We start from the raw sequence: 19,859 nt of genomic DNA on the forward strand, positions 1-19,859 counted from the left end.
TATATAAGTATACGAATTACCGCTTATGAATCGCCATAATTTATATTCACCCCATTGTCGGAGGGAATGTATTTCCGGCTGTATGTAGGGTACATACATAACATTTTACGCGTACCTATAATAATTAATTAATTATTACATCAAACGTGAATTACCTGTAGAAAATATACGTGTACAGGTGAATTACGTATAGGATGGAGTGGAAGTTACATCGCGATAATATATATACCCACGTTATACGCAATCGTTACTTTTCGATCGATTTTTTTCCTCCCACTACCCCCAACGATTAACGTCTTCGACCGCGTCTATTTTACCACACCGGACAATGAAAATGAACGGACGCATACGCATCTGGTGGGTATGTGTGGTGTATGCCTATACATATGCAATTGGAAATTTACATACACAAGTTCAATTCCTTCCCGGTTGTTGACTGCGTGTTGTATTATAGACTAGACGTACGCGACACGCGGCGCGGGGGGTCAACCGATCATCGTTTAAATTTGATTCGATTGACGCCCTCCGAAGCCCCGACGATGCGACGCTCCGCGTCGTTTTATAATAGACGAGTTTTTTTTTCGGACCTGCCGTATAAAACTTTTTCGTCATAAAATGTACATTTTTTGTGTGTAAATCGAGTGTGTGGTAATCGTGTAGAAGAAAAGAGCGATGAACGCAGGTTTCTCGTAAGATCGTTCCTTTTTTCCGTTCGAAACATTGACTCGCGAAATTGCCGCGGCATGGTATCGCCGCAAAGATATGAAAAGATAGAAATGAGGTACTCAAATTTAAATGGAGAGGGAGAAGGTAGCGATGTAAAACGCCGGAGGCCGTCGCTTCCAAGACCCGCAATAGGCCCAACTTCGTGCTTTCGAGTATCGAGCAACGCGTCACGTGTTCGGTCACGAGATTCGCGTCTGGCGAGGTCGCCGCAAGGTCGTCGCAAGGACTCGCGAAAGGAAGCGCGCGTTGAAATTCGACGTTCTTTTTACCGCTGCAGCGGCGTCGCGCCGCGTGCGCGCTTATTTAAAAATGCGCGGGTCTTTTCTTTTTTTTTTCTTTTAAACTTATTTATCGGGTGTCGCGGAGGGGGCTCGAACAATTCGAGTGTGTGTACGCCGTGCGTACTTACATGTACATAGATACGTTTCCCGCACAACAGGTTCGACGGTAGAAAAACCGGTTAGCTAAATCATTTCCACTCTCGTAAATTGCCGTAGCAATTTTGATAACGAAGGATTTGTCCCTCGATATATTCCACATCGGTGTACGCAATTTTTATTCAGATGAATTAGTTTCTTTATTACTCAGCTCTGCGATGGAATATCGTGGTGATACAATTATAAATCTGAATAAACTAATTAAAAGGAGGACAATATGGTAATCTATTCATTTACGTATGACGCGCTATCCTATTCCATAATATCCGTAACGACGGAGTTAAATAATAAATGTTATTTATAAATCAGTTCTTATACGCTGTGGTATGAATAATTTTGTATGAAAAAGAAAATGTATATATTTATATGTATTATATGCCTATATGAATAAAATCGAGGTTGGATCGTATTTTCTGTTCGTCGTGAATTTGTTTTTTATAATATTTTTTTTTTTATTCGACGTTTTTTTGTCTTCATCCGAGATATTGTTTTTGGTTTCAGTCTCGACGGAAGGTCCTGCAAAGATGAAATCTATAGAATGGGCCTTGGTAACGGATACTGCGAAGGAAACTTGAACTTTGCAACTGCCTCCGAGGACGATGAGGTTTACACTAAGAAAAAAGTCTCTAGGGTGAGTCTCGTTCAGCGCAATCGCCTCGATCTCGTTCTCTCACAGTTTGATATTTTCACCTGTGATCGATTTTCCGATCCAACGGTCACACGTCCGAAATGTTTCTTTTTTTTTTTCTACGATCTCGCGGTTCATGGTGCATTTGAACAAAATTATATCCTCGGCGAATGAAAGCAATTCGTATAATTATAATATTATAATACGACTCAATTGTGACAATCATTCTGAAATGTTCATTGAAAGCCGCCAAAGCCAATGTTGGTCTCCATATTGAGCACTTTGATATAATTGTAATATGAAAAAAAAGAAAACGAAAAAAAATCCAAGGCCCGCAGAACGAACGTATATTCTGTCAATCATACTGGTATAGTGTAGTAATGACCGCTGGTCGGTTGAAATGAAATTTTCCATCAATTATATAACAAAAAAAAAAAAAAATGATCGGCATAAATCGTTATTCGAAACGATTACCGATCCATATCTACGCGTTAATAATATTTTATTTTAAGCGGGATAAAAACGTGGCGTTCGTTCGCATCGGAGGTAGTTTTTCTTTTATTTTATTCGATATTTTTCACTCGGTGTGAATAATCGAAAGAAACGGTAGATTTTGTAGGCTTTCTTTGCCGGTCAGGAAATGTGGTGACTAACAAGCTCGAACGTCAATCAAAGGACGGAATTCGGGTCAGTGTAGAAAGCTTTTCCGCGTTGTCGAATCGGCATGGTGATGCAATATTACAAGTATAAATCGACAACGGTGATCGTTGAAAATGGGGGAAAGCGTCCGAACTCATCTCGATCCAAACGTTGGATTAGAAACATGGTGCAGCGGGAATCCCGAAGGAATCGACGCACCGATCGACCGTCGATTTGGCAATTTTAACGCGAATTTTTATCGAGTCAATAAAATTACGCGGGTAAGACGTCGTGTGTTTCTTCTTTCACGATTTTCTTGACCTAAAATGAACCGTGGCGATATCATTATTTTTATCCCAAGGCTTTATTGTGCCGTAGGTCGAATCCACGTCGACGCATGCAGGAATTTCAATCCGCGGTGTAGCCGAGAAGCAATTTCATCGATGAATCACCAACGCGGTCACTCGTAATCCTCGCTGCGCGTACACGGGCGAAACAAAATTTCGTGTTCAACGACACGTACGCAGCTCTTGTGTTTATCGCTTCGTACCACCATGTTATCCGGAATTCGCACCATCTCAAATTTTGCAATTCCCTCAGATCCGGGTTACGTACAACGACATAATTCAATACGACGAACGATCGTCCGAATTCTACTTACAATTAAACTACACGGCTGCGTATTCATAAAAGGAGAGTGCGCAGGACTCTCGGGGATTTTCAAAAATCTTTTTCCCTTTCCCAACGTGAGTCAACCACTCGCTATGTATCGATGCAGCATTCGCGGTCATTTTTTACGGAGAAATAAATTCACCGATTTACGGAGTAGATCGGACCAGCGTCTGTAAGCGTTTCCGATTCTCTTCAAGGTGAATTCCTTCGACTCGTCGTTGATAAATCGGGATCGCTTGGTTCTTGCGTTAATTTTTTCATCGGATCGAAAATACCCGGAATAAACGACGAAAAAAGGTCAGTCGATTTCGTCGGAGGGGTCGCCGCGGTGCTTATACATATATGTATAATAATGTCTGCAACGTATCGCACTGCGGAGCGGATTATAAACCTAACACAATACTAAGTTGCTGCAGACACGCCAGACGATCTTAACCGACCTGGCTTCTAATTGCGGACATCTCAAATAATCCAATTCTCGTTCGATGATTCATCGTCACCTGCAACTCGTTGCGGTAGGACGCCATATTGAAATATATTATCCATATGTATGCACGTACTTACATCACCTGACAAGATATGATATTTTTACGCTACATCGAATGGTAATTTTTTCTCTTTTTTTTAGATCCCATACAGGCAGTGTCACCCAGAAATGTAGTTCGAAAAGGTCGCGGTCGCTAACGTCCTTCGGAAATTTTAAAGGTCATCGATTTCTGTGACGTGTGAAGAGTTAGCTTCTGGCGAGCCTCGCGTTTATTGCACGTGAAACATCACAGAATCAAAGAGATTGAAATTTTTTTTTTTTTGCAATATGTAAAAAACAAAATTGAATTACCACACAGACGGTCCGATATAATGAAACTTTTAATTTTGTCCCGCTTGAAATTATTCCGGGTTACTCGATTGCCCCCTCCGACCTTGACTGGATGTGTCTTTTTTCGTTGTTTCGATGTACTTTTGCGTCGGGTATAATTCAATCCTTACTAATTATCATTCACGGTTCAATTAACTTTGATGTGATTGATGGAGGATTTCATATAAAAGCTTGATACAATGGAACAAATTAATTTGATTTTCTATTCCACGAAGTAGAGCCATGCCGGTTAAGTAAGCTGCGGTAGTAGAGATTCCATTCCAGCGAATGGTTTTACTTTTAAATTTTATGGAATAGAATTGCTGGAATGGAAAAAAAAAAAAAAAACCACGTGATAATAGCTCGATCGTTGAATGATTCACGTCCTCGGGTCACATGTACGTAGAATTGGATAGGGATTGTATTTTTAATAATCAACGTGATCGGTTTTCGGTCGATGACATCCAGTACGCTTCGCCGATGAAATATAAAATCGTCAGCTGTGCGGGTTCGCCGGTGCGCAAAAAGTTAATTTCCAATATAACGTGAAAATCACATTCCCCCAATACCGGTGATAAAATTAAACCGTAATATAAAGCGGTCCTTTTTGTTCTAAATTCGTTCGTATTTATTCTATAAAATAAAATTGATGTACATCGGTTGTCTGCGATACAATTATTTATTCAGCACAATTTATAGTTTGAAAAGCTCAGATCGGCCGAAAGTGAATTTTCTCGAATTTCCGAGTATCGTCGATACACGTGATATACTTTACAAGGTTTAATCGGAGACGGTGGAGATCCGGCTTTGTCTGGTTTTATCGTATAAGTATATATTCGCACAGAGGAACTCGGGCGGTAGGTAGACCGAGATTCGGATCGATCGCGATATCGCCCTCTCTTCCAGAAGTCGCTTACTTTACGATCATGCTTTTTTTTTTTTTTTAAATAATTCATTTTTTTTTTCTCCCTCTTCACACTCCATGTGCAGAAGCTATAAATTGGATTCCGCCTCGGTCTGGTACGGCTCGATAAACCATGACCGGTCGCGCACGATGAGTTTCAATTTTCCTTTTTTTTTTTTTTTTTTTTTAATCCAAATATACACGATCGCTCTGGCGACCGATAATAAGAATAACGATGATAATAATGATTATTCAGTGATTCATGAGGTTCGAAAAAATATTTCGTAACCAGACACTGTTATTTCATTCCATTTACAAGACAATAATGGAGGAGACCATTTTCATTGAAGACTCTTGTAATCGCGGGTTACGTGCTGTCCGTTGAGGAAAAAAACTGGACATGGAATATAACCGCGATTACGAATTGTGTGTATTTCAATTTTTACTCCGGGGGTTCCCGGCGGTATAAACGTCGCGCGCGTGAATATGTACGGTTTTATCATTTTTTCATAATGACAATATTAATCGGAAGAGAAAAAGAAAAATTGGATGAATAATAACAATGATGATAACAAATTCAATAATAACAGAAGGAAACTAGATTCTGAAAATAGATATGCGAACGCGTGTGACTTCGTTACAGGCGCACGTGACGACGGGGTTTGGCTCAATGTCGTGGGTGGACGACGCAAATGAATTTTATATAGTTACGTACGTATGTACTACGTACACCCACGTAAAATCTTGCAGCACGCGGAATTTAGAAAACGACTAATTTTAGAATTTTTCGGGCGCCAGGTTTGTTGCCGAATATTTATTACAATACTCGTTTCAGTGATACGTGCGATCTGATACACGCGATCGCGGTTGTCCGGAAACTAACGTTATTCATGACGATCAGCCGATAATAAACAAATGTAATGTTACACGTTATAAATAGACACTACGTAGCAGTAACTAGACTTACCGATCAGACACGTGTGTCATTGTATTACGTTACAACGATCAGCTTATGCAGTACGCGGATCTGCACGTTTTATTTTAACCCCGACGATGGCGTGACGTAAATCATATCTACGCCGAAGAGTTTATGAGCGGGCGTTCAATCGGTGCATCCATCGCGTTGCGTTACGGCCGATCGGCGTCTGTTGGAAATGCAATCTTTTATCGATTTCAATCCTTATCTACACGCTCGAAAGAGTGCTGGTCACGTGTGACAGACGTCGTATCCATCGACCGAATCTCAACTTACGTCGATGCAAATTCGATCGATTTTTTGATTCGCGCGAAAAATTCGCGCACCCCCGTAAGTTCGTTCGATTGCGAACGACGGTCGAATTTGTTTTCTCCTTGTTTTTTTTTTTTTTTCTGTTCTTTAAAAAATTTCGTCGCCGCACGCGCGCAGGCTCTGTAAAGGTATAACGCGCGAACAGGTGGGAATAAGGTGGAAATTTTCTGTTCGAAAACACCGTCGATACTTTTGTTACCGAATGGGAGAAAACTCACGTGCATGAGGCGATTGCGGTACGGACAAAACAAACACGTGACTCGGTGGCACACGGAATTTTGCGTCGGAATTGAAATGGGACCCGCGCAGAGCCGCGCAACAAGACTACCTCGCGACTGACAACCATCCACGGGTCATTCAAGTTTAAGCAGCATCTCGAAGCGGTTTGCACTGAAAAAAGTTAGCAGCAGTAACACAGCAGTGACTTCTTCTTCGACATTAACGCGGAAAAACCGTTTCTCCATCTGTGGGACCAACTTAAATTTTGGGTGTTTTTTTCGCTTTAAATCTATAAATTATTTATCGACTTGGTAAAAACGTATCTTCGCATATACATTTAAACAACTGAATAAATAAATAATAAATTTTACATCGTTGCACCGGTGGTCGACACCGCTTGAGTGAAATTGAAATTTTGAATCGTTGCTACCGGAAGTTAATTATTGAAATCGTCTGTGACGCTCTGCAATGGTGACAAACAGCATCGGCAACGGGCGAGACATGAGTGATTATTATGTTATAAACGATAGTGTGGATAATATTTTGAACATGCAGTTTTACGCGTCCGCAAATCTCCCTGACGTTCACTCTCAATCGCAACCGAAGAAAAGACGATGCATTAATAAAGAGGTGACTTGATGAGAAAAAAAAAAAAAACAGAATCATTGATGGAGATCATGATTGTGATGAGAAATGTAGGATCGATTACTCGATAATACCTACGTACACACGTAGGACGACGGACTCGTGAAATTTGTGCGAAAAATCGAAAAATGATAAACGGGGGAAAACGAAATCCAATCAGTAGGGAAAAATTTTATGGTGCAGCTCACACTATACGCGAGACCCGCATTGGACTTGATTTCCTTTTTTTTACTTTCGTTTTTTTTTTTTTGTTCTCTTTATTTGAAATATTTATATTATGATTACTTGATTATTATTCGTTTCTCGATTTCGTTTTCGTTTCATTAATTTCATATAATTTTATTGAATTTTTTCGAAGCTGTAGAGAGAGAGAGAGAGGGAGGAAGAGAGTATTTAATATTATGTTTTATTTCTTGTGAGAGTTTTGGATTATTTTCTAATCATAATTTTATTTTGTTTTCGTTCCTTAGCAAGATCCCATGTCTCACAGGATCATTGAGAAACGCAGAAGAGATCGCATGAACAATTGTTTAGCCGATCTGAGCAGACTTATACCTGCTGAATATCTGAAGAAGGGAAGAGGTAGAGTTGAGAAAACTGAGATCATCGAAATGGCGATCAGACATATGAAACACTTGCAAGGTGTGAGACAAGGTAAACAATATTTACAATAAAATGTTAATTTGTTATTTCAGTGACTAGAATAATTTTTGTTTGTCAATTGAACTTCTTTTGATTTCAAACATACGTCGATTATTACAGAAATTGATATAAAGGTTGTTGAACTCGACAAATACACTGTTGGAATACACAAAACAAATTTTTATTCTTTTTTTTTTTAACACTCTTTATGCATAAAAATCACAGGCGAACGACGTAACTCCTCGCAAAGTTGGTGTGTAGCTGGCGGCGGTGATATCTTGATAACGGTTCATCGCGAACCAAAAAAACAAAAATATTTAGATCCAGCATGACAGTAGCTCCGGTGTGAGCCAGGGATATTAATATTTATTGATGAATAAAAAAATGGCGGAGATTTTGCCAAAAAACAAAACAAACGCAAGATGACGTTTCTTTTCACTGTTTTTGGCCCGACCAAGATAGTTCAGATAAAAATTTCAATGCGGCTCTAGTTCGGGCTAGAACCATTCATTTACGCGTCCGCGAATCTCCCTGGCGTACACTCTCGATATAGCAACCGACCGACCAATCTTTTATTCATTCATTATTCATGTGTAGAATATGGGGTTGAAATCTCATAAGGATCAGTTCAGTGGTTCTGGGGAGAGAAGACAATTTATTTTTTGAAAAATCTAGATCCAAGATGATCCGTCAAGTTGCTCAAATGAAAATTGTACACATGTGGTATTAATTTTCCATTTTTTTTTCTTGATTCGCAGATGTCAGACATCCGGCTGTTACACCCGTTCATTCCCATACCGATGACAGCGTTGACAGTGTATCACATTCGGCGAGCGCTTCCTCATCGGCGGAACATTATAGACTTGGTTTTCAGGAATGCTTGAGCGAAACTATGCATTTTCTAGTTGACGTCGAAGGATTTTTTGCAAGGGATTCTCTTTGCGTACAGTTAATCAGTCATTTGCAACAGCACTGCGAAAAAATATTATCAGCCAGTGAGTACCGGTTTATTTTTTTCCCGATACGAAGGGGATGAAACGATCGTTTATAAATCGTGGGACGATTTCTAAATATTTGTTCTTGTTTTTTTTTTTCACCAAAAGGTGACAGACTGGGCTTTCCACACCCTGAGATGCCGTCGTCAAATGGTTCGGCTAATTCAAGTTTCTCGCACACTACCATTCCGACAACTTGTCCACCAAACAGCCACTCCGATCGCGGTTCAAGTTCCGGTGTCAGTTCCCTGGAAGATCCGGAACGTCCGAGACCGATAATTCAACCTCCGACGATGGTCAGCGACGACAGCAATCACAGCAATCACTCCCACAGCATACCGGTCATATCGAGACCTCCGAATTATAAATTCAAAAGCTCCATAAAGCAGAGATTTTCAGCGGAAAGAACGAAATCCCATTCACCTCCTATTACGGATCAAAAACCCGCGCATGCGGGTGTACCGATTTTCGCACTTCACGATGCCGGTGCTTTTTATATTCCATTGACCGTAGAAGCGGAGTTGCTCAGGCCTCATCTTACTTTCACACCCGACACTGGACCCGATATGGTTTTACATCCGGTTACGATCTCAGTTAACTTCAATCACTCCGCTCCTCCGGCGTGGTCCCATCATAGCCCGACACACCAGCAAACTTGAGGGTAATTTATCATTCGTCTAGGTGAAGAGTTGATTATTATTATTATTATCATTATTATTATTATTATTATTATTGCTACTATTAATATCATCATTATTATTATCATTGTTATTATGTTACCGGATCTTTACCGATGTTCATTATTATAAAGGAGTGTCCGCGAAACCGATCATATCGGTGGATAGTATAATATTATTATTTAAATAACTATTCGCCTTAATAAATCGATGAGAAAAAGTTTATAACTGAGTCCGACACGATTGCAAATTGTCGATATTTCTACTCTCTTAGGTATCAAAGTTATCGTTATAATTGTATAAAGTATATTCGATCAACGACCAAGTCTCGCTTCAAAGATGAATTTTCTGCTCATTCGGAGCGAGATATGATCGATCGAGACGAAGGGTTGCTCAATGTGTATACCTTAACCTCGCGTTATCATTGTTCCAATTTCGTGATTATTATTTGATGAACTGAAATCGGCCGAATGCCAATTATACTGAAAGAAATAATTAGGATTCTGGTAACGGGGGATTTGGTCCGATTGAGAAACCTCGGTTGGCCTCAGGAACTAAAGACTGACCGAGACCTGCATTACATTTGTTATCCGTGTCAATAACTGTATATACATATATTTACGTGAATATAAATATATATATACCATTATTAATTGAGTTAAGGTTATTGAATAAAAATTGTCTTAATAAATTATATTGACGATATATGAAAATTGATTATTTTCGTCTGCCGTACGGTAATACCGTAGATACGTATCTATGGTAATACACGGCGTCCTTACCTTGATAATAATTGAAGGGGGTTAGGACATTCGAACGTTGGAGAGAGAAGAAATTTTTTATTTTTTGTGCAATTAAAATTTTTCTTTATTACACCAACTAAATATTTATTCAAGGATAAAAACAATCGATCGGCAATGGAAGTGCCGAGCACCATGGATTAGGGGGATGCTCTGAAGACCTTTCGTAGAATTAGGGAGGGATTGAGTTTCTAGATTGAAAAAAGTTATCAAAATATCGGGGGTGATCTAAATAGGTCTACAATATAACGTTGGATAAATATCTCAAAATAATTGTAATAATGTTAATAGCTGCTACGCAACCAACTTATCAAACGAGTCAGCCTTAACAAATTTACCGCAGAATACGTGATCGGTATTACATATTAATTAATAGGGGATCCGGGATGGTCGCGATTATTATTCTTTTCTTTTTTTTTCTCCTCATCATTCGATATTTAATTGCTGTTCATAATATCCACGATCAATGTTGAAACTCTACGGTATGCGAGAGCGCGGTTTTTCACGATTTAAAATTCAACTTGATGTCATTGGGTCGTACATGATAATGAAAATAATAATCGAAACGAGAATGTTAAAAAAACGATTTTTGCAACCTATTAATATGACGCGGTTGCTTCGTTACGAATGTTGTACAAATAAACAGATCCCAATTATATATATGGTTTAAGAACCTAACTACGGAGTTCGATAACTGAGTATTCACGAATTCAGTACATACGAATTTAATGAGAAACAATTCGTCGCGTAAGATATCCTAGCATATGTGGGGTGTGCGCGGGGCGTGGGTGAACTGAATATGTAAGTTGGGATAAATACGTGGGTTCAATACTACCGGGTAATGTAACGGGGGTATGTATAAGCACATTTTTCCAAATTTTGTATTATACGAGTATGGGTTTAATGGAGTCGTCGTTAAAAATTGAGCCCTGCAGTACGGTCGCCTCGGCACTCTCGAAGGACACCAGCCAACTAACCGCAGCGACCTTCCGAGGAAATTTGATGGTTACTTTTTCTTCTGGGCCTTCTCCGCGGCCTTTGTTACCTTCCCTTGGGTATCCTTGAAGTTGACGCTCTGCGGTAAAATATAAAGAAACAATAAAACGCATTTCACATACAATTATCGCCTCGTAACGATCGACGATCGTTCGCCGAATTTATTCTTCGCTCACCTTGATCACCCCGACGGCAACGGTTTGACGCATGTCGCGTACAGCGAAACGTCCGAGTGGCGGAAATTCTTGAAAAGCTTCCACGCACATCGGCTTACTCGGCTGTAACATCACGATGGCAGCGTCCCCGCTTTTGATGCTCTTCGGATTTTCCTCGTTCGTTTTTCCCGTACGACGATCGCACTTCGCTTTGATCTCGGCAAATTTGCAAGCGATGTGCGCGGTGTGACAATCGAGTACGGGCGTGTACCCGTTACTTATTTGCCCCGGATGATTCAGGACGATCACTTGGGCGGTGAAATCGGCCGCTCCTCTCGGCGGCGAATTTTTCGAATCGCCGGCCACGTAACCGCGACGTAATTCCTTGACGGAGATGTTCTTCACGTTGAAGCCGACGTTGTCGCCGGGGAGAGCCTCCGTCAGAGCCTCGTGGTGCATCTCCACCGATTTCACTTCGGTGGTGAGTGCTGCCGGGGCGAAGGTGACCACCATTCCGGGCTTCAAGATTCCCGTCTCGACTCTGCCGACCGGGACCGTTCCGATACCCCCGATTTTGTAGACGTCCTGAAGCGGCAGACGAAGAGCTTTGTCGGTAGGCCGGGACGGGGGTAGAATGGCGTCCAGAGCTTCGATCAAGCATTTACCTTCAGCGTTTCCGTCCTTACGTTCTACTTTCCAGCCTTTGTACCAGGGCATTTTTGGCGATGGTTCGAGCATGTTGTCCCCGTTCCATCCGGATATCGGAACAAACGCTACGGAAGCTGGGTAGTAGCCAATTTTTTTTATGTACGACGACACCTCCTTCTTTATCTCTTCGAAACGGACTTCCGAGTAGGGTGGTGCGGTCGAATCCATTTTGTTAACACCGACGATCAGCTGCTTGACACCCAGAGTGAACGCGAGTAGTGCGTGCTCCCGGGTTTGCCCGTTCTTCGATATTCCGGCCTCGAATTCGCCGGTGCCAGCGGCTACTATCAGCACCGCGCAGTCGGCTTGACTCGTCCCGGTGATCATGTTCTTTATGAAATCCCTGTGACCCGGAGCGTCGATAATTGTCACGTAATATTTGGCCGTTTCGAATTTCCACAGAGCTATATCTATGGTGATACCGCGTTCGCGTTCCGCCTTCAGTTTGTCCAATACCCAGGCGTACTTGAAGGAACCCTTTCCCATTTCTTGAGCCTCTTTTTCAAACTTCTCGATAGTCCGCTTGTCGATTCCACCGCATTTGTAAATCAGATGACCGGTAGTCGTCGACTTGCCGGAGTCAACGTGTCCTATGACCACGATGTTGATGTGGATCTTTTCCTTGCCCATCCTTACAACGGGGGTCGAACTGTCTGAAACTGGGGAATCCGATGGTCAGCGACAAGCACCGGTGCAGGGAAGAATTAATTATCCAAGGGAGAGTTAATGTATGGACTCGTACTCACATGAAGTTTGGAAAAAGTTTTTCTTACTAAGATAATATTGTGCAGGTTTGTTTAACGCAGTTCTTTTGTAACAGACCTTTGTAATCTGAAAAAGAGTAAGGCAAAATCAATCATTGACTTTTTGATTTCTTTGAGAATCTCGTTGTCGAATTCTGTTACCGAGTGCGGAACCCGGTGTATTTTTGAAATTTTTTCAGACCCGAATTCCTAACGATATAATTTTATATTCGAACGATGACCAAGGACCGTTATTGTTTTACTCGAGAGGCGAAAGATAAATGGAAATATAATCACAGTGATATAAATGAAATTGGCATTAACAATTTGTCGGTGTACGCAGTTCGCAAATATTCCCGTCTGACAGCCCCAGAAATCAATATATCTCGGGTTGATCCGGGTGCCGGCTTCCCTTGCTCGGAATCCGACTTACCGTTATGATAAAATTTGGCACAAGTTACGGTGTAATTCGGGGTAACGTATTGGCTATATGAATTGCTACTTACCGGGGATAATAGTGCCGGTAAAAAAGTGAGAAAACTATACTTATTTAGATAGATAAATTTTTGAAAATCTGGAGTCGAGAAAATCCTCGCAAATATCCTCTGCCATTCGCCTCGACAAGAACCAAGGGTGTATTGCGACGGCGTAGCAAATATGGCCGACGGGTTTTGCGCACACCATTTAATATATTACACGGCATATCTTGCATTATTTCACTCGCGATAAATTACGATTTACGTTATACGGACACTCATTGTCTCCCCTACATGATCCTCGATGAACGACTCGCATGCATAACGCGGAACCGTGCATGGCGGTTATTTTGTCGGTTATCGAAGAGTCTGAAAAAAATGATCGAGTATAAAGCCTCCGATATTCCAGCCGGTTATGAATTTCAGTTTGTGAGCTTTCGAATCAATTTACTCAGATAATTCGATCGATTGTCGCATTAGAATTTTGAATTTATGCGTCATCTGTTTATCAAAAAAATTTATCCAAAGGATGAGCGGAGGATATTGAACTTGCAATCGACAATTTTTAGATGTTTCCTATGATTTTTGACCAAAAAAAAATTTTTATTGCTGGAAGTACCCCACTTGATTATTTATTTATTCAAAAAACGAGTGGGCTACCTCAAAATATCAAGCAACAAATTTTTTCCACCTCATGATAACTCGATCAATTGCATGAACAGATGATTTTGGCTTTCAGATTTGGATTCCTGAGCGGATTATATGTGAGATTACTCTTGAAGAACCAAAAAAAAATTCGATTTTTCAGCAAAAAATAAATCATTCTTTTAATTGGGTTTAATATGCTTTTCTTACGTATTTTGGGCTCAGGAATCCGAATCTGGGAGAAAAATTGATCTATCTCTGAAATTGACCGAATTATCGCAAATTTTCAGCTCTTTGGGGTAAAAAATAAAAAATTGATTTTTTAGTCTATCTCGATGTAATTTGAGCTCAGGAATTCGAATCCGGAAGAAGAATTGATCTATCTACAAAGATGACCGAGTTATCCCCATTTTTTCGCATTTTTTGGCATAAAAATGGAGATATCTCGAAGGGAAAAAATCGTAGCTCAATTTGGACAACGGATTTGTGTTCCTGAGGTCAAAATACATAGGAAAAGGGCCATACGATCGATTTTAAAAAATAAAAATTTTTGGCCAAAATTTGAGATTTTTCCAAGGGGTACCCCTTACGATTTTTTCAAATTTTGACCAAAAATTTTTATTTTTTCAAATCGATCGTATGGCACTTTTCCTATGTATTTTGACCTCAGGAACACGAATCCGTTGTCCAAATTGAGCTACGATTTTTTCCCTTCGAGATATCTCCATTTTTATGGTAAAAAATGCGAAAAAATGGGGATAACTCGGTCATTTTTGCAGATAGATCAATTTCTCTTTCGGATTCGGATTTCTGAGCTCAAATTACATTGATATAGACTAAAAAATCAATTTTTCATTTTTGACCCCAAAAAGCTGAAAATTGGCGATAACTCGGTTAATTTCAAAGATAGGTCAATTTTTCTTCCAGATTCGGATTCCTGAGATCAAAATATGTTAGAAAAGCATATTAAACCCAATTAAAAAAAACGATTTATTTTTGCTCAAAAATCGATTTTTTTTTGGTTCTTCAAGAGTAATCTCACATATAATCTACTCAGGAATCCAAATCTGAAAGCCAAAATCATCTACTCGTGCAATCGATCGAGTAATCATCAATTATTTGCTGTTGGGAGCAGAAAAATTATAAGACATATCGATTGGTTTTAATTGTAGATCCATTTTGATTCGTCGCAATTCATGCAAGGGTCGAAACATTCGAATTTCTCAATTCACCAGCAAACCCGAACTTTGCTGGAGTCAGGTAGCCAGCAGCGTAGTGCTTTGTTGTGAGACGTCACCTTCGGGGCTGAGCAGAGGTCACGCCCCACAACAAACTGCGCGCCCGTGGCTACCTGACTCCAGCTAAGCTCGGGTTTGCTGGTGAATTGAGAAATTCGAATATTTCGAATATACGCATGCACGATCGACAATTTTTAGATATTTTCTTTGACTTTTGACCAAAAAAAAAATCTTTTTTTCAACCCACCCTAATAACCAAGTCACTGCCCTTTTTTGAAATCCGAATTCTTTCGAAATTGATATCCTTCAATGGATTTTTTAATTAAACTGAATTATTTGCAATCATAATGATCAGTGGATAATTTTTCTGTCGGATGACCTGTCGGATGAGGGTGAAAAATCGTAACGCAAATGTTATTCGTGTGATTAGAATTCTTTGTACAAATAATAGTACAATTTGCGTTATATTATATTGACGTGTAACTAGTATCAATGATTTGCTAACTTCGATTGTTCGATCTACATTGCATACCACGGAAAGTATTCCCTAATCACTTCCTCTATTCAGTCCCTAATCGTAACATTCCATCAGTTAGCACCTAATGACGGGCAATCCAGAGAGTCGTTGACTGAAGATTCATCAGTCAACGAGAGAGTCATGTGAAGCTGATTGCAGTCATCTGGGCGCCTCTTATTGCCTTTGGATTTTTTCGATTTTTGGTTACCCGACGTAATTTGTTCCCTGCTTAATTTACTCATCTCTGATTTTTTCAAATTTTTATTCGTCGTATATGCATAACAGATACATACGCTATGGCCGAACGATTCGACGTACGAAATTCTTCAAATCACGCTTTATACCGCAATAAATGTCAGCGAAGTATTTCCATTTGCCAGTCTTTGACAGATGTCATCTCATGACCTTCGCGCGAAGCTTTTTCGCCTCGCGCCGCGTTCTTTTTGGTACCTTATCTCGACTGACGCTGCATTCCGGGAGCCTCGAGTTTTAGACGTTTACATACCGAAACGAGGACTATTTCTAGAGTAATTCGTCAAAATATAGACTCGGGAGCACTATATTTAAACTGGAGCCATTGGTGCAGACCAGACGTTCGGAATGTCGATAATAACAAACAGAGAACGATCGAATTTAACGTTTTGGCATATCGCGCGTTTCTTCTTTAAAAATTCATCCGCCCGTACAACATGACAGCTCCTTTTAGCATTTTTCGATAACACATCTGTTTCGTAAAATCGAACGGCAGACAGCGTCCAAATACAATTAGGTATTTGTGAATATTTAGCCAAATTTTCTTCAGACAACGATTGAAAGGGTGAAAAATTAGCGAAGAACAAAAAAACGAGTCCATGGAGCGAAAGGTGGGGCGATTCATAAAAAATAGACGAAAGAAATCTATTCACAAATTTCTCTGTGCACTCCCGCGGTTACGTACGTCGTTCCATTATGTATACATATATCTAAGAATATGTGAAGTGGGAGTTTCGCAGATTAGCGTGAATTCGTCAAGTGCTTGTTTTCGTTTACATAAGAGTCGTTATTGACAGGGTATCTGGGCCAGTGCCAGGGCTAAGAAAATTCGTAGACGTCATTTTTCTATATTTTCGTTTGTTTTATCTCGACTTCTTCCCTTAACGCGTATCATCATCGATCCTCCAAACCCGAGGGTGACGCATTTCAACGAAAATATATCGCCGCGCGAAAATTCCTAACGCATTAAACAAATGCGGATTTACACTCGATCCGCGATTCGCGCAAAGAACAAAGAAAATATAAATCACCCCGTACGTTTCAATTCCATTCGGAGTGACTATAACTGCAGCTATTTTATCGTCGTCCGTTCCACGAACAGCGGTAAAACAATTTCAACGCTTCGAATTAATTTCAGAAATGATTCAAAGATTCATGAAATCATTTTTGGGGTAAAAATGATCACTCGACCCGGCGATACGTCCGGCCGGCCATACGGCGTCGCGAACAAAGAAGTTTCATCGACTTCTTTTTCGAAATGCCAGAAGCCTGATGCGGCTTTCAAACGTGTGTCCGTAGAGCAAAATGTGGCGTGTACCGAGCTGAGACCGCCGTCTGGGTTCAGGGGGTCCGGCATTGATTTTTCGCTGAAGTTTGGCCCATTAATTCACTGGAACGGGACGATGCGACGGGACACATGTTGGTAGAACATTCCATCGGACTTGGCAAAAAATCCAGCGTTACCGCGTTACATCAAAATTTATGTAATTCAATTTCATCTCTTTTTTCTCTCTCTCCGTATGTTATCCGACATCCAATTTGAAAATAATGTCGGAGATTGATCGCGCCCGTCGATCAATCTTCCAACTACGAGTTGCACGTGTGCTTCTTTTCCCCCCGATCTCAATTGCCAATAATATACCGGGGATGGTTGGAATTTTTTTTCCCCTCCCCCACCCCACCCTCCCCACCCCGTTCCGTTCGAAGGACACGTTTCGATCGGAACGCGTCGTACCTTCGCGATCGCTAATAAACGAATTCTTCGGACAAGGAAAATTCAAAGGAAAATTATCAGCGGGGATATAAATTTCGCTCGGGATCTACTAGATTTTATACACGAATAGCTGATACCGCGTATAGCGTATCTAGTGCGGATCATATTTTGGCGCTTGTCCAACGATAAATTTCGAGAAAGCATGAGGAGTTACCGGAGTTGACTGGGATTTGCGTCTCTTCTAGCGACCGGACAAGCAATCAAAATTGTGAAACCGACGAATATCGGGGGTCAGATCGGCAGCAGGCCTTGGTCGGGCGCCAGCCTTTGACCTCGACATGCCCGGCCCAATATAATCCGCTCTTCTTTTTCTCGATCTCGGAATACTGGCGTTACCGACCACCTGGAGGAATCCGAAGACACGTGCCGCGTGATCGTTCGATCGGATCGTTTGATGTATACTTCGTGCGAATGTTACGACCGAACTTTTCTAAAATTGTCGCACGGAATTTTTCATTTCCGCTGTCCATCACGCTCTCCGATCCGTGACAAAATAAGTGTCCGTCCATTTTGTTATTCGCATTGAAATCGCACGTAATTTGACGTGTGTTCCCAACTCCGCTTGGTTTCTAGTATTCGGAATGGCCGTTATCTACAGTAATATTTCGCCATGATTTCGAGGCACGTGTTTAGCGGTTGCCTTTGAAGACCGAGATAATTTTCTAAAATCGTAAGAGTCATACGCCAGGATGTCATGTCCGTGGTTTATGATGAGTCAGTATAGAATTCCGAATTGTGAAATCAGACGGACTCGACTTGCTGCCTCGCCTAATTACTTCGAGATTCTCTTCAGCTCCCAAAAACTATTGCCAAATAAACCGCCGCACCTGTTTATTTATCACCGATACACCCCTGCGACACTTTCCATTATTACGATAAAACGTTACAAAGAAACAATTCCATCCGATCAACGTCGGGCAATCGAAGCGAAACGAGATAGCATCAAATCCATACAACCCTCGTTTGATTTTCCATCTATTTTCCATCGGATGACTCAAACGCTCGCATTGGGTCACGAAGAAAAAGGTTATTAATGACAAAACGTATTGTTTAAAATTAGAAGTTCAGTCATTAACGTGTGGATTTGCGGCGAAAACGTAAGATAGAAAGAAGCAACAAAAAGAAAAAAAAAGAAAAAAAGAAGAGAAGCAATACATCCACGCATGTTTTCCGACAACGCCTACGACAATAATAAAGCGACGCGGCGGTCGACGTTCGCTGTGACGCGTTCGAAGTTCTTCTTCGCGAAAACCCACATCGGATCTCCGGCCTCAATGGATTCGGAAAATTTTCCGAGAAGAGCGATACTCACCTAGATGAGAGCACGCGACGCACGTCGGCGTCCCGCTGATTGCTGGAATTATTTATACATCTAGCACGTGGAAATTCACCCAGCGATCGCGTTGTTGCGTTAGGTAATGCTCTGGGGACGTTGAAAAGAATTTTGTCCTCCGATTTTTTAGCCTCATCTCAGCGAAAGAGGGAGAAAGAGAGGAGTGAGAATGTGTGAAAAAAAGTTATAACCAACGCGTTACGAGCTTCGCAGTATTACGTCAGTACGAAACGGAGTAACGGTGACGAAGAAGACGGGTGGTGGTCAGCCCGCGTCGTTCTCTTTTCGCGCATTCCTTTTGTTTTTCAAGCTTCCCAGATACTCCAGCGATCGGAAAATTTGAGTGCAATCCGATTTGTAAGCGGAACGAAATGTGGACCGCTATCCAATTTTTATTTATCCATGCGGTTTCGAAGATGCATATAGATATATTTGGGCGGGTCTTAGAAAAATACAATTGAAAAAGCTCTTCCCCAGCAGCGGAATGTATTTGTCATACATGCGATGTATGAAACAGTCACAAATGCCAAAGGTGCAGGTTGGCTAACTTATTGTGCTAAATAAGAAATTTCATATACGAAAATTATATTACAAAAAGTTACGTAACTTAACAACGCAGTTACAATATGCGAAAATTTGGAACAATGCCGTTTTCACACGTACACGCATACCTCATTCACACGATTAACACGGAAAATATCGGAAAATTATTAATCTGCGCGTGATTGTTGCGAAACGAGGAAACTGTGCTGATCGTAGAAAATTTTTCGTACTACGATCTGAGTCTTCGACTTCAGTTGTCGCATCGCGGGTCGAACTTGTTGTTATTTTTTTGTCGTTTGTCGCCTTGCGATCAACATTACAGATGATGTTTACTCCGGGGAGCTTTTACCC

General features: G+C 40.9%; 2 protein-coding genes across 6 annotated transcripts in view; one reads left to right on the forward strand and one right to left on the reverse strand.

Annotated features, from left to right (window-relative positions):
• The window catches only part of LOC105684180 (transcription factor cwo), an 18,310-nt gene extending 8,277 nt beyond the window's left edge, over positions 1–10,033 (forward strand). For 2 of the 5 annotated variants that reach the window (XM_025746591.2, XM_048649105.1), the window contains exons 2-5: positions 1,665–1,794; positions 7,485–7,668; positions 8,415–8,651; positions 8,760–10,033. In XM_025746591.2, the coding sequence (XP_025602376.1) occupies positions 1,665–1,794; positions 7,485–7,668; positions 8,415–8,651; positions 8,760–9,310 (1,102 nt within the window). In that variant the 3' untranslated portion in view covers positions 9,311–10,033. Of the gene's footprint in view, positions 1–53; positions 358–434; positions 1,384–1,664; positions 1,795–5,669; positions 7,000–7,484; positions 7,669–8,414; positions 8,652–8,759 lie in introns of those variants that run through there. The other 3 variants (XM_048649104.1, XM_048649103.1, XM_020851305.2) reach the window with 3 other exon arrangements.
• Positions 10,034–10,146: 113 nt separating this feature from the next.
• LOC105684198 (elongation factor 1-alpha) lies at positions 10,147–13,392 on the reverse strand. The gene is made up of 4 exons (XM_012397370.3): positions 13,237–13,392; positions 12,734–12,818; positions 11,301–12,646; positions 10,147–11,203 (listed from the first exon to the last, which is right to left on the reverse strand). The coding sequence occupies exons 3-4, from the start codon at positions 12,615–12,617 to the stop codon at positions 11,135–11,137; spliced, it is 1,386 nt and encodes a 461-aa protein (XP_012252793.1). The 5' UTR covers positions 12,618–12,646; positions 12,734–12,818; positions 13,237–13,392; the 3' UTR covers positions 10,147–11,134.
• Positions 13,393–19,859: the final 6,467 nt, after the last annotated feature.

The sequence above is a fragment of the Athalia rosae genome, chromosome 1, assembly GCF_917208135.1.
Source record: "Athalia rosae chromosome 1, iyAthRosa1.1, whole genome shotgun sequence".
Classification (NCBI taxonomy): domain Eukaryota; kingdom Metazoa; phylum Arthropoda; class Insecta; order Hymenoptera; family Athaliidae; genus Athalia; species Athalia rosae.